We start from the raw sequence: 14,472 nt of genomic DNA on the forward strand, positions 1-14,472 counted from the left end.
CGGCTGTCCGCCCCGGGCTGCCTCGCCGAGCCCGTCCGCCCGCCCCGGGCTACCTCGCCGAGCCCGTCCGCCGGCCCCGGCTGCCTCGCCGAGCCCGTCCGCCCGCCCCGGGCCCGCCTCCTATGTTCCTGGTGCCCGCCTCGGGCGGTGAGCTCGCCCGGCAAATCATCAGTCAAACACGCCCGCGGCGCCGACAGTGCCGGCGGGGAGCCCGGGGGAGGTGGTGCCGCTCCCGCTGACCTGCCGCGCTCTCCCGCTCTCTCCCGTCGTCTGGGGCGTGTCACATGTCGAGACATTCTAACTGGCATCAGTATCTGGGTGTAATCCTGGCCGAGCTCGGGCAGTTAGCGGCGCAATCGTCACCGCAACAGACATAGACGCCACCCCTTTGTCGGCCGATTATTGCTTTAGATTTGGCAAATGGTCGTGCGGCGACCATTTTTCACGGTCCACTTGTCGGCTGACGGTACAAAGCGCGGCGAGTCGGCGGCGCATTTGTCACCGGCGCGCAGCTCGCGCCGCCACCGGCGTCGCTTTGTCTTTGCATTGTCGCGCTGCGGGGACAAATGGCGGACTCCGAGCGATGGAGCCCATCAGCCAGATACGATTGTCGCCGTGATACGGCGGCGTGCGCCATCAGTCGCCGCCGCCGCGCCGTCACTCGCCGCCGCCGCCGTGCGTGCGACACGCGGCCAGCTCTGCGTGTCCGTACAGCTAACGTAGGTAGGTCTCGTCCCCGTGCCATGCGCTCGGCGTGTGAATCTGACCGCCCAGAGTCGTTACGGTCGCTGGCGCCACGGTAGCCGCCTTCCTAATTAATTCCGTCATCCTCTGCGGGTTATACGTCTCTGGCTATTAGCTCCAGGTGGGCGCCTCCCACCCGTCGATTGGCCTATAATGAGCCAGTTTCTCCGCTCTCGACCTGAACGGACAGGTCTCGATTAGCCGCCGATTATTTATGAAATGTCCGCATTTGTTTCCTTCCCAGACTCAGCGATGACTGGAATCGCTGTCGATTTCCTGATGTGACTTTAACGCGTGTTCATGTCGCGTCTTTGCTGGTCCTAAGCCCTAAGCTTTGGCTTGGTTCAGCTGGTGTTCCTGTGAGCTCTCCGCCAACGCTCCTGAATCTGCGGTCAGAGTCGCTGATGCAACTGACCACCGGCCATCGATCATCAACCACTTGCGTGGGCTGGAGACGTTTTTCCTGAAACCTTTGGATTCTTGGTGCAAGCACAATGCCTCCACCTACAAGCGAGACTCTCCGCCTTTTCACCTCGGTCAAGCGAACTCTTCTATCTTGATGTGCATTTTTGTCCGCTCCTTCCTTCCTTGTCGTGTATTCTCTGGTCTTCCGGTGAGTCCATTGAGTTTACAGAGTCCACCGTGGACGCCAGGTGACTTCCATGGAGACTCGGCCTCGGCTGGCCCGGTGGACTCAGCCGGCTCGGTGGACGCTGCTCACTTGGTCCCGGTAATCGATCAGCTCTGACTGGCGACTTTTTACCTGCTCTCGGCCGGTTTTGTCTCCGCGGCTATCACGCCCGTGAACGGGTCGCGTCGTGTCCCTACGAGCTGTTCCTCACCGATGATAAACGACTTAATCGGCGGCGCCGTCACCGGCCGACGGCGGCGCGTCTCCGAGGAGCGCTCCGTTTTTGTGCAGGCATAGGTGTAGCAACGTATCTCTTTGGTGAAGGATACCTTTCACCAAAGTTTCAGATTGGTGAAGGATCCTTCACCAATCTTGGACAATGCAAGGGAGGGTCTTCACCTACCTATGCTTAGAACTACTGGATTCGACGGTTGATCAAATGTCTGTTTTTTAACCCGCGCCCGGCTGGGGGTCCTGGATTTCCACGCCCTGCTGGGGGGGGGGTTGAACCCCCCCCCCCCCCTTCTAACTCGGCTCCTGGGCCACGTAGCGATACGCGGAAGGCGGCGTTCGAAAGAGCGCCAAAAATAATGACGAAATCACTTAGGTCACTTTTTTGGTCAGGTCAAAGGTCAGGTCACCAGAGGTCATTGAAGGCAAAATTTCGCCGATTTCCAGGTCGAATGTCGACAATTTCCAAGAAGCCAACGCATAGCTCGGGAACCAATAGAGCTACAGCGCCACGGAAAAGCGCATTCGATAGCCCTATTAACGCCCTTTCTGAGTAATTCGCTCAGATTTGACCTAACGTCAACGGTTTTGCCTGCAGGGGGCAAAAACTGCCCAAATAGACGATTTTTCGGGAACAGTTTTTCTGCAATAACTTTTGACTCAAGCCTTGCACGAGCTTTCTTTTACCGACATCGTGTTCCTCTTGTCAAGACGCATCGAATGAACTATAATTTGACATTGAAAGTTCAACTTAAAAATTTGACCTGTGGTCAAGGTCATGATTTGACCGGACATTGTCATGTTGCATGTTAGTGGATCTGTATCGTCGAGCTGAACATATACATATAAGGCGTTTTCATCGCTCTAGCATGCCTCTTTCAAAAGTTAGTCGCAAAAAAACTGTTAGATACCATTCGTGACCTGAGATGACCTCAGGGGCATAAACAGGGGTCACGGGTGCCGTTTTCATGTTCAGTGTGTCAAAGTTACTTGTAATTTAGTGTTTGAGAGTGTTTAGAATGACTTTCGTCCGAAAAAGACGGTTTTGAATTTTCTCCCATTGACTTATAATACCTAGAGTCGCAAAATCGACCCGACCTTAGGTCACCGATATGAAAATTCCGAATTTTGTACATACTGTTGCACTTATCAATTGCTGAAAGCTTCAAAGCGATCCGTCACTTGGTGCAGCTATGGCATACATTGAAACATTTTATGATGTGTTTATGAGGTGAGGTCACTTGTAGCGACCTGGTGACCGGACCTTGAAGGACCCTGGTCTGAAATTTTCACAAAATGTATAACTTTGATAGATGATAAGGTGCCGCCGTTTTTTCAGATATCCGCGAAAAACCGCAGGGGGGGTGGGTGGGTGTTCAAACCCCCCCCCCCTCCCAGCAGGGCGCGGGTTAACACACTTTGACCATTTGCCCCAGTAGTCAAAATTCCTTAGCCGAGGCCCTGATTTACATCTTGCTGTCATGGCAAGATGCACAATTCAATTTTAGGCAGGCATTGAAAATTTGACGTTAATGGGATGAAAAGGGCGTAAGATATCTGCGAAAAACAAGGGGTTGGCGAAATTCGCCCCCCCCCCCCCCGCTTGCACGTTGGTTGGCACGGTCCTGTCCCTTTTCATAAGGTTCAGGTGGCATCCTTCACCAATATTTTTGGCGCTCCTACACCCATGTGTGCAGGGCTGTTTATTGACGCGGCTGAGAGGGACGGACAGGCGGTCTGTCACGGCCGGCTGCCGTGCAGTGATGTCTTGTTGATCGCTACCGCCGCTACTGGGAGCAGGCCGGCTCTCATGACTTCCGAACCGAGCACGGCCGATCTCACGGATATCGGTCCGGCGCTGGCGTCCGGCCGTCAGCCGATCTCGATCCTGTTTAATCCGTGTGTCGACGGTGTTGACGGTGGCTGTAGTGGGTGACGCAGCGCAGTCCCATGGATGTTTATTGGACTGACTAGGCCTCCCAGAGCGTGAGATACGCCGAGAGCGGGTATCCCACTTTCACAGAATTATAAACATAAACACAGCGGCCGAGACGTGTGGGAAGCATCAGGCGAAAATTTATTTTGTCGCGGCACTCCCACCCGGAGAGACGCTCTCACGGCTTTGATGAGGAATGTGTCGTCTCAAGCTGGACATGGGTAGGGCTGTAAAGAAACCAGAAATGGCATGTAACAAACTGTGATGAACATAAATGCTGTTTTCTAGGAACCGACTGATCCGTCCCGCCGGTCCTGGTTGTTTTCATTCTAACCACTGACTCTCGTCTCTCCCCCTTTCTTTCGCAGATGTCCTCCGACGCACGTGGGCACCTACTGTCAGTACGAGAACCCGTGTCTGACGGGGCGCGGCCAGCGCTGCCAGAACGGCGGCCGATGCAAGGTCGAGCTCAACGACAACTCGAGTCCGCAGTTCTCGTGCGAGTGTCCGATCGGCTACTCGGCCAGTCTCTGTGAGATCCCGGTGACGAACGCGTGCGACAGCGAGCCGTGCCAGAACGGCGGCACGTGCTCGCTGGAGACGCTCGACCGCTACCGGTGCACGTGTCCGGCGCGCTTCCGCGGCGACAACTGCGAACTCAAGGACCACTGCGCCTCGCAGCCGTGCCGAAACTCGGCCAAGTGCACCTCGCTCGAGTCCAGCTACAAGTGCCAGTGTGCCGACGGGTTCACCGGAGCCAAGTGCACGGACGATATCAACGAGTGCGACAGCGCCCCGTGCGCGCACGGACGCTGCGTCAACACGTTCGGCAGCTACCAGTGAGTATTAGAGGGCTGGGGGCCCGGGGTCCGAGCCGGACAGCTACCAGTGATGGCTGGGTAGGAGGGGTCCATACGGCGGGCAGGGTCAGGAACTCGGGGTGTACCAAAACCCGGGTGTCCCAAAAGTAAGGTCATGATTTAAAACTTAAATATCTCGAGAAATAAGAGTCCGAATCACTTCCAATTTTAACACGTGCAAGGTACATCCATAAAATTATTTTCTTGCATGCTTAAACCATTTTTGATCATATTTACACCGAGCAGTAGGCATAAAACTGAGAAGGTCGAAATTCAACTCTTAGAGAGGGTCCGTCATTAAAACAAAGGGTAAATACCGCCCAGATTTCGGCCCTAAGCAGACCCTATCAGCTCGCCCTATCTCTGAACTCATGCATAGTTTCGCCTCAACCGGTAAAACGTCAGAAAAAAAGGTATAATGTACGCACAGGGCATGTATACTTAGCCACCTGTGCTTCGAGGTCCTGAGGACGACAACGGGAATCGGGTGACAATAAATCAAGAGAGGTGGCCGAGAGTCCTCCCAGTGGTTCTTCCGCTCGTCGCAACGCAGCTGTGCCGACACCATCAGCCAGCAGTGGTTTCAGCAGGATGGAGACTATGCTTGCACCGTCCTGAAGATCATGCATTGTCTCCGAGAGTGGATGTGAGATCCCGTAATTTTCAGTCAGGGCAACGCCATTGAATGGCCTCCGCGGTCACCTGACGTTACACCTTCATATTTTTATTCTCTGGATACACAACAGAAAGATTGTCTTTTAGGACAACCCAACGAGCCGGGAAGAACTAAAGGATGATCCCTTCGAGCAAACATAGGCGGCATCTCACCAGAGAATCGCTCCAGAATAGTGGAGGAAGTCAAACGTAGTCTATTCATGCACGCGGCCCGAAATGGTAGCCATGTAGAAAAGCAGCTAATGTGGGGCTACGAGCCAATGTATTGACTCATATGTATGTCAGAATAAAATTTTATAAAATGCTCTTTCATATGATGTCCTATTTATATCTATCCATCGCGTATTTTTGGCAGTGTGGCCAAAACAAATGATGACCTTACTTTTGGGACACCCGGTAGTTAGGTGGGTGTCGAGCGGGATAAGGCTGCAGACTGTGACCGTGGCTGCCAGTGTGTCGCGGAGCGGAGTTCTCTCTCTAGATGATGATTCTGACAAACCACTAATGAGATGGTGAAAGCAGAGGCGCAATCCGCTCCGAGCCAGTTAGCTGGAAACACTAGAACATAAAAGGCAAGCAAGACCGGTAAAAACCATGTTAATGCGCTCGTGGTACGTCGTGTTCCCCAGGGTATATTGACTTACGTGTTCCCAGCACGCCCCAGTTAGACCTCGCGTGTGGCTTGTAAGCAGTCGTGGCCGCTCTCCGACTCTCAGGCGGCCTGGGTGTGCGTCGCCCAGCTCCTGCAGAGGGGTGCGTCCAGCAGATAGGTCATCCTCATCGCCGCTCTTTGACCGCGGCTCAGCGCGCGGTGGCCCGCCCCGCTCGCAGAGGCGCGGTTCTCTGCGCTAGATTTTACGACTGTGCTTTAGCACGACGCGGCACTGTCCGATGCCTCGCCTGAAGCATCGGACCTGACGTGACCGCCATCGAGGCATGGCGTGGAGGGTTACCGTTCTGCGAGCTCCGCCTCGTGCTCTGGATTGCTGACGAGGATCGCGCGACGGTGGGGACACATGTTTGTAGTGTTCCGGTGTTTGGAGCCCATGGGGTAAGCTGCTGGCTCTGTGCCTCTGTCAGCTGTACCCAGTGGTTTTGTCAGCGCTGCACAGTCCACTGCCGGAACTGCTCGCCCGGCGTGCTCCAAAACATTGAGCTCGTTACACTGGCTGCGGCCCGCTCCGGTGGACTCAGTGGCGCGTGGTGCCGCGTCAAAAAAGGCTCGTGGCACCGCCCCGTGCGCTGGGTGGGTCCGATGGCAGCGGAAATGGGGCCTCCCGCCGCGCGCCGCTGTGATACAAACAGGGCTGGCGGCCGCAGTGATACAGATTACCCTGCGCTGCTCCATTTGGGGCACTCCGGGACGGCTCACGGCGTGCCGAGTGTTGCCGTCCAGCTGCGAGGAATCACGGTACCTGAGGGGTTAGTCGGCTCAGCCGTGATGGCAGTGGTATGCTGACCACTGGCTGACCACTGGCTGACCACTGGCGTCAGCTGAGGGCGCGACGCTGCCGTCATCGCTGGTAACGTCATCACTGGCGGCGTCATGACGATGATCTCATCATCCTGGTTAGGCTGCTGGACTCGGACTGGCCACAGCTGAGGCGTGAGGACACGAAGTGCCCTGAGGACACCGAGGAGCGACCCTGCGGGCACGGAGGAACGGATTTCCACCCACCGCTGCCCATGATAACGGGGCGCGGTCGCCACTCCGCCCACAGGCGAGCAGACGGCGCCGCGCCGGTGTCTGGACCGAATCTAGGCCGGCTCGAAAATGATAGCCCCGGATTGTGTAATTTCAGCCGTTCACCGCCTGAGAAACGTGTCGGTTTGTGGTCGGGGCGCGCCGGGCAGACGTCAGGCGCTCGTCTGTCGCCGCCGCCGGTGACCAGGCGCTGTCTTACGCCAGTCGAGCGGTGAGGAATGACCGAACGAGCTCAGAACTGCCGGCGTCGGTGGGTCGAGATTGTGGGCCTCGGGGTCACCTGAGACCCGGCGGTCATAGGGAGGGTCGGCGGACTTGGTCAGCTGAACGGCGGACTGCGCCGGCCGGTGGCCGCGATAGGGCAGGTGCGGCCCCCGTGGCCCGTCACCCCTCCCCTCCCCAGCTGGGCGGGGGAGGGGTGTTTGTGCTGCGCTGAAATCCGCCCCCACCTGTTGGGTCACTGAGGGCAGCGGTCGGCACCCGGACAAACACGACGCCAAAACGCTGACCGGGCGCCGCCGAGCGACCGGGCCGAGCGAGCGCTCTGTCGGGACGCTGCGCTACCTGACACCGGGCCGACGCGAGGGGATGAGTCGCGGGGTGAGCTGAGGAGGGGCGGCTGGTGCCCGGGTGTGGAGCCCGGGAGGAGAGGAGGGGAGGCCGTCGCCAGTCCGGCCGACTCACCTGTCTCCCGCCCGATCGGCCCGCGGCCGCCGGCCCGGGGCGGGGGAGGGGGTACCGATATCGGGCCGTGAGCGATCGACGCGCCCGGTCAGGAGGCCGTGTCACACCGAGAGCCGTATCTGCGCGCCGTATTTACTCACAGATACCGACACTGACGGCTTTTACACAAAAACTGAAATATGGCCGCCACCTGGGCGGACACAGTGCGTATTTCGGGGGTGTTTGAACAGACCTCCGTGGGCGCGGCCGGTGGCATGTGAGGACGCCCGGTCTGCACCTCCGGCTCCCGCAGAGCCATGGTCACTTATGCGCATGTGGTTATATTGATGTTCAGATCATAACGAGTGACACCCGAGGAACGAGACGCGGCGGCAGTTTGAATTATGCACGCCTGGACACTGTCATGTTGAATTATGGAGGCGATCGGACTATCGCCGGCTGCAGCCGCACACTGTCGCAGTCGGTTTGTCAATGTTCGTCGAATAATGCATCACTATGCATAACGGCGGCTGAGGTGTCGGGACCAGTCGCTTCCCAGGTAGCCTAAGTGATGTTCATGCGTCCTGTTCCACACCAGATGCCAGGCGCACCTCGAAGGCCCCTTCACGGTCACTCGTGGAAAAATCCGGCAAACCCTAGCCCCATCAAGGCAGGTATCACCGGTCGTTCTCAGAACTCAGAAGTGCGACCTCAAACGATCGATACGCTATGGTGAGGTTATTGATAACCGATAACCGTATCATGTCTCCACGTCTTGTCAACAAAACACTAATTGTTCAAATGTAGCTTATCAGTGTTTCACATATTGAAAAGAGATTGCTAGATTGCAGTTGTAAATTTCACTGTTCACTATTCGTCTTCCTCATATCGAGAAAGTCGTGTTTGTCTTCCTTTTGCCTTCCTCTCGATAACCGGTGGCCGTGTCTTTGTCTGACCCCCCCCCCTCCCCTCATCACAGGGACCTCGGTGACCGTTTGACCTGCTCCTGGCCCCCTCACCACAGGAGCCTCTGTGACGCGACTGACCTAACCTGTGACCCGTCTTACCTGTCCCCTCTTCACAGGTGCCTCTGTGACGTGGGCTACACGGGCCGCCGCCCCTTACAGGTGTATTTGTGACCCGGCCTGACCTGTTGCTGCCGTTCCTCACAGGTGCATGTGTGGCCCGTCTGACCTGACCCCTGACCCGCCTGACCTGACCTCTGACCCGGTCTGACCTGCTGCCCCTCCTCACATGTGCATCTGTGTCCCGCTTGACCTGACCTCTGACCCGGTCTGACCTGCTGCTGCCCCTCCCCACAGGTGCATCTGTGACCGGTCTGACCTGACCTCTGACCCGGTCTGACCTGCTGCCCCTCCTCACATGTGCATATGTGACCCGCTTGACCTGACCTCTGACCCGGTCTGACCTGCTGCCCCTCCCCACAGGTGCATCTGTGACCGGTCTGACCTCTCTGACCCGGTCTGACCTGGTGCTATTGCCCCTCCCCACAGGTGCATCTGCGACGCCGGCTACACGGGACGCAACTGCGACACCAACTACGTGCCGTGTGTGCCGTCTCCGTGTCAGAACGGCGGCAACTGCACCGTCATCAACGACCTCGAGCACTCCTGCAAGTGCCCGCTCGGTGAGTCGCACTAAATCGCCACACTGGGCGACATTCAGTGGGTATATAGTGGGCAGAACTGGGTTCAGGGTGCTGGGTCCTGCTCGGGGTGTCTGGCTGGGTACTGTCGAGCCCCTGGGCATGGTGATGGGTTTCCTATTGCATTCTCCGTCCTTCGGAACCCCTATGCGCGCGTCGCTTGGTCTCAAATTTAGTCTTAAGACAGAGCCTCCCGATGGAGCCAGCGTTGGCTGGTGGTCGCTTTTCCTGTCTGTAACAATAGCTAGCTCGCGAGTGTGTCGCGGCATTGGCTACACATTGGAGAACAAGGAATGTTCAGCCGGAGCGACAGGGGGGCCGGCGTTTTCCCAGTCCTTGAGACCGATCTGGAGCCGGGCCGGTGCAGGAGGTCAGATGCTGCCCGTGTTTACGGGAAATGTCGAAGGTGACGACCGGTTCTTTCGATTGATGCTACGGCTGATACTGTTTTATATAATAAAAACCTTGCTAGCAGGACGTCCGCGAGCAGTAAACAGTGTTTTATTATGGTGATGTACTCTGCTAATTGCACGGTCTTTTCTAGTCGGACACAGGAAAATCGATTGTTGCGCAATATTGCTAGAAGAGATTAGGCCTGTCAACAGACGTTTCTTGGCATTAATACCGTCCACTCGGCCAATGGGCTCCTACAGGCTTCAGCACTCGGCAGTGTTTCAGGCCTGTCAACAGACGTTTCTTGGCATTAATACCGTCCACTAGGCTAATGGGCTCCTACAGGCTTCAGCACTCGGCAGTGTTTCAACTTTCAAGTGCTCCGTTTGTTGCACTGCTTTCGCGGCAGGCTAATGTAGGCGGATCTATTGAGTGACGTCATCAACTGCTATCTGCGTGAGAACGAGGCTTCAGCAGCGGACACACCTGGCGATTGTGTCTCCCGACGAGCGGAGCGGTCCGGAAAAGCCTGCCTGCCCGCCGCAACGCGAAATCGGTTCCCAAAGCTCGGTGAAAGTTTACAGATTTCTGCAGAATTTTCATCTGATGATCTGGGTTGTGTTGCGTGTTTGGTGAGCCGGCGGCTGGTGGCCGATCCCCAGCCGATCCCCTGTCGGTCGATCTGAGCCGTAAAGGACCGCCGCGGGGCCCGGAGCGGGCTGTGACCGGACCGGCAGTGTCCCCGGGATCGTTTTGCATGTGTCCGGTGTCGGGCCGTCCGCCGCGGCCGGCCAGATATGACGGCACACCTTTGTGCAGCGCGCGGCTGTCGATGTTCCCAGAAACGGCGCTAGACACGCGATTTTTCTCCACGAACGACGGGCGGCCGGCTCGGCGGCTTTGAAAGTCAACATCCCGGCGCGCAATCCCTCCTTATTCGTCTGCGGCGGCGGCTGGCGGCCGGTGCTGCGGCTAGGCTGCACGCTAGGTCCCCTCGACCCGGCGGCAGCACGGGACGGGGCTGCCCGATCCCCTCGCTCACTCCCCATTGTAGTCATAAATAGCCATTCACACAGTGATTTACGAACTGCCATGCTACGAAATATGTGCACTTATTTTCAAAGATCACGCATATTCTAATTTTTCCCCTCGTATTAGGCAGCGCAGCGTCCGCACGGTCGGCGCCCTGGCAATCAATCAGGACGGGCGCGGATCACGCCGTACCGGCGCGCTCATGACCTGCCGTCGGCGTTGGCGCGGCACTCTCGTTCCGTGCCGATCAGTATCAGCAGCGCCCGATCATCGCGATCATCTCGTGCCGCCGCCGCCGGCTGCCGTCGTGACCGACCGGGCCGCGCTCCGGCTGTGCTCCGGACCCGCTCCGGGCCCGCTCCGGACCCGCTCTGGATCAGCTCCGGACTCGCCGCTCGGCGTTCGGTGAACGGCCGCCGCCCTCCGCGTGCCGCGCTTTGTTACAGGTCCGGGCTCGGAGAGACGCCTGGAGGCGCGGAGATCCTGATGGACGCCTTAGGACGCCCGGTGAGCCTGAGAGACTACCGGCGGCGATCAGGGACCACTTAGTGTGCGTCATTATCGCCGGCCCGCCGTCACTCGCGCACCGTATAATTAGTCAATCTGCGGCCGGCGAGCGGCGGGCGGGTGACGTGGCCGTTCAACCGCCCGGCTCGGCCCGGCTGCGTTACGCCGGCTCGTAATGCCAGTCATAGCCGGCCGGCCGCGAAATGCTAAGTGCGGAGATATCTGTCGTTCGATCGGCAGCGGCGATGCGCGGCGCGTTTTTGGTTGCATATCTGTGCGCATTCAGCGGTCAGCGGTGAGGCATTGTTTGCCGGTGGCTGTCGGAGGCGCGGCTGCCGTGCGCGCGCCGCTCACAGGGACGGGCCGCGGCGAGCGGCCCACAGAGACCATGACATCAGACGATGGCCATCGCTCATACCGCGGCGGAAGCTGAATGACGAATAAATCGCCGTGAAAAATGACGTCGTGTCACGTTTGAGTGGTGTTTTCCATACGATCATTGTTTCTGTTGCGATATTGGTCAAGTTTTTCGCTTGGACGCACGGAAGCGCCGGCCGGGCTTTGTTCGTTGGTCCGGAGGGACCGGTCCAGATTGGTCCGGCCGGACCGGACCGGACCGGACCGGACCGGCGCCGTCTGGGAGCGGCGCCGTGGGAGAGCAGCGCGGCCCGTGACCCGCCGGTCGCCGCTTCCGGCGCGGCGCCGTGCAGCGCCACTGACCACCTGGCTGCCGGCCATTTGGGCCGCCGGTGGCAGCGTGATAATTGCAGCGTGCACCGTGGTGCACACGGCCGGCCGGCGCTCTCCCGTCTCCGGGCCGCGGTCGGTGCCCAGTCCGAGACAAAATGGCAGACGCCGCGGTCGGGTCGAGCCGCCAGGGCAATTCTCGGGAGGTGGACAGTCCAGTTGGCGATGCCGTTTTGATGGGACGCCGGCCCGAGGTGACGGGGAAGTGGCTGGGCTCTCTGAGCTGCAGCGACTACTGATGAGAGTTGGTGGGCCATGTGGCCAGCGGCGTCCGGTCCGCCTCGGGCGGCGAGCGGCGCGGCTCAGCGGCTCAGCAGTGCTCTCCCACCGCGGCCGTGATGACACTGCTTTCCATGCGCCATTCCCACCGAGCCACTCTCTGTCTGTGACGTTTACTTTTGTAGATAAATAGCGGCATAATTCACAGAGCTCCTTGGCGTTCTTTATGGTTAGTTGCGCTTTGATAAAGCGAAATTGCTTTGACCCAGAATGGCTCGGTTTCGTAATGGATCGGATGAAATATTTGCATTGCAATAAAAATGAATGCACGTTATTATCCTTTGGCGGCAATGCTTCAGCCCTTTCGTAACCAGTCACTCTTTGGGTCTCGGGGATAATATGCTAGCTGGCAGAGATGACCGAGACAGAACCCGTTTCAGTGTGTTTTGACTAGATGCGCACTACTGTGGTTGGCAATTATTGTTGATTTTGCGTCTTATTCGCCATTTGGGAAACTAGTGACGGGGCTGGTGAGGACACGATACAGCGGAGGCGGTAGCCGGCGGACGACCTGGGCCACCCCGTCCACTGGGACCATTTAAACCGTCTCCAGTCGCTGGGCGGCGGGCTTAGGGTCGAGCCGCCCCGGGACGCTCCCACGAGGCCGCCCTCTCACAATGCCGGCGGCCCACCCGCCCCGCTCCGCCACCGCGCCGCGCCGCGCCGCAAAAACTGGCGCACCGCGATCGGCGCGGCTGCGCCATTAGCGCGGCCCGGTGGCGGCGGCCGCTGCCGCCCCGCGCCGCCGCCGCCGCCGCCGCCGGCGTCTTGGCGGCCGGCCGACGCTGGGAAAGTTCTCACGGTGCGGCCTCTGGCAGCCGGCTCCACGGATGACGTGCGTCCGCCCCGAGCGGCCCGGCCGGTGGGGGCGCCACCGGCCCGCGCGGCCACCGCCGGCCCAAGGAGAACGAAATCACGCCCAGTGGACTGGGACGAATCGAGGGCCAATCGAGGGGAGAGGTGCCATGAGGCGGGCGCTGGGCGGCGCGGCCTTCGCTAGACAAACATCCTTACAGCAGGGATTTCCCTAGATAACGATTTCGGAAAACACGCGAAATTAAGACTGCAAATGCTAGTCTTATCATCTCTAAATCGGTTCTTAAATATTCAAGCGAATGCCAGCTCGTTAAAATCGCCTTTAATTGTCATCGTATTCGGAGTGTTTTAAAAAGCATTCGGCATTTCATTGCTTGGCATTTCTCTATCAATTAATCCTAAGCGTCGTCTCAAAGTGACCGATAATTGCTGATCGGAAAGAACCGCCTCTGATGTGATTCCTGGTGGGGCATCGGGTGCCAATTTGTGAAGTTCAGCAGTGTGGGAGCGTGGCTTTGTGCGGCGGGCGCTCGGCCCGGGCCAGAGGCAGTTTGTCAGCGCCAGCGGATGTCGCTGAAGGGTCTCTCCCACGGCGAAACAGCGGCGGTGGGGCCGGCGGCCGCTCCGTCGTCAGGGTCGGCTGTCGGCTCCGTCCGCATGGGCGCGGCAGTGGCTGATAGGGCCATTGCAGAGTATGGCATATGGAACATGTATTGCGCTCAACCGAAATTATACGTTTAAATTTGCTATTTAGGTTAGCTTGTCACACTGTGTTATCCCAATCTGCCGGCTGCTATTTAGATTGTTGCTACTTGCTTGTTTGTTAGCTGACGTGCTGGGTAACCGTCAGGCACCGCTATTGGCCTTCATTGACCCTTTGACTGACCGCCTACCTCCCCTCGCCCGCCAGGGTTCACTGGGAAGGACTGTGAAGACAACACGGACGACTGTGCCGGCAACCTCTGCCAGAACGGCGCCAAATGCATCGACGGCATCAACTCGTACACGTGCGAGTGTCCGCCGACCTACACCGGCGAGTACTGCACGCAGGTACGTAATCAGCGGTACTGGGGAGTACTTACGATATGTATTGCAAGTGCGCACTGCGCCTAACTCAATATGCAGGCCAGGTTAACCCGGTAATCCTATAACTGCTCACTGCCTCACTCGAGATGTGTGATCAATCCCCAGCCTCTCTCAGTGCCGTGGAAGGCGGGCGGCCGGTCCTGTCCCACTGCTCCTGGCCCCAGATGGGTTCCCACCGGTCCACCCCTGCATCTGTCCGGATGTGGGCCGTCCCATTGTGCCGCTCCCCTCTCGGGCACCCGCTCCGCCGGTCTCTGGGTCTCGTCTGTCGCCGCGCCGGCCCCTCTCCGCGATTCAGCGGCAAACTCTCGATGCGTCTGAAAAGGAATGCTTCCTGTTGGATGGGCAGACCCCTTTAGTGGGCTAATGCTGCGAATAGTTGGCACAGGAGGGAGTCTGTTTTCGCCGCCCGGCCCCGGCCCGGACCCCTTCTCTCAGGCGCTCTAGATCTGGTCTGAGCGCGGTGTTCTCTGTTCCATGCAGCGCCTCTGGTGGTATGTG

At 58.5% G+C, this 14,472-nt stretch overlaps 1 protein-coding gene across 1 annotated transcript in view; it reads left to right on the forward strand.

Annotated features, from left to right (window-relative positions):
- Positions 1 to 14,472, forward strand: part of LOC122383816 (neurogenic locus Notch protein-like) — a 50,194-nt gene that overhangs the window by 15,734 nt on the left and 19,988 nt on the right. The window contains exons 3-5 of the mRNA XM_043370598.1: positions 3,911 to 4,381; positions 8,960 to 9,093; positions 13,796 to 13,935. Of these exons, the coding sequence (XP_043226533.1) occupies positions 3,911 to 4,381; positions 8,960 to 9,093; positions 13,796 to 13,935 (745 nt within the window). The remainder of the gene's footprint in view (positions 1 to 3,910; positions 4,382 to 8,959; positions 9,094 to 13,795; positions 13,936 to 14,472) is intronic.

This window comes from Amphibalanus amphitrite, unplaced genomic scaffold (genome assembly GCF_019059575.1).
Source record: "Amphibalanus amphitrite isolate SeventyFive unplaced genomic scaffold, NRLGWU_Aamphi_draft 000174F_arrow, whole genome shotgun sequence".
Classification (NCBI taxonomy): domain Eukaryota; kingdom Metazoa; phylum Arthropoda; class Thecostraca; order Balanomorpha; family Balanidae; genus Amphibalanus; species Amphibalanus amphitrite.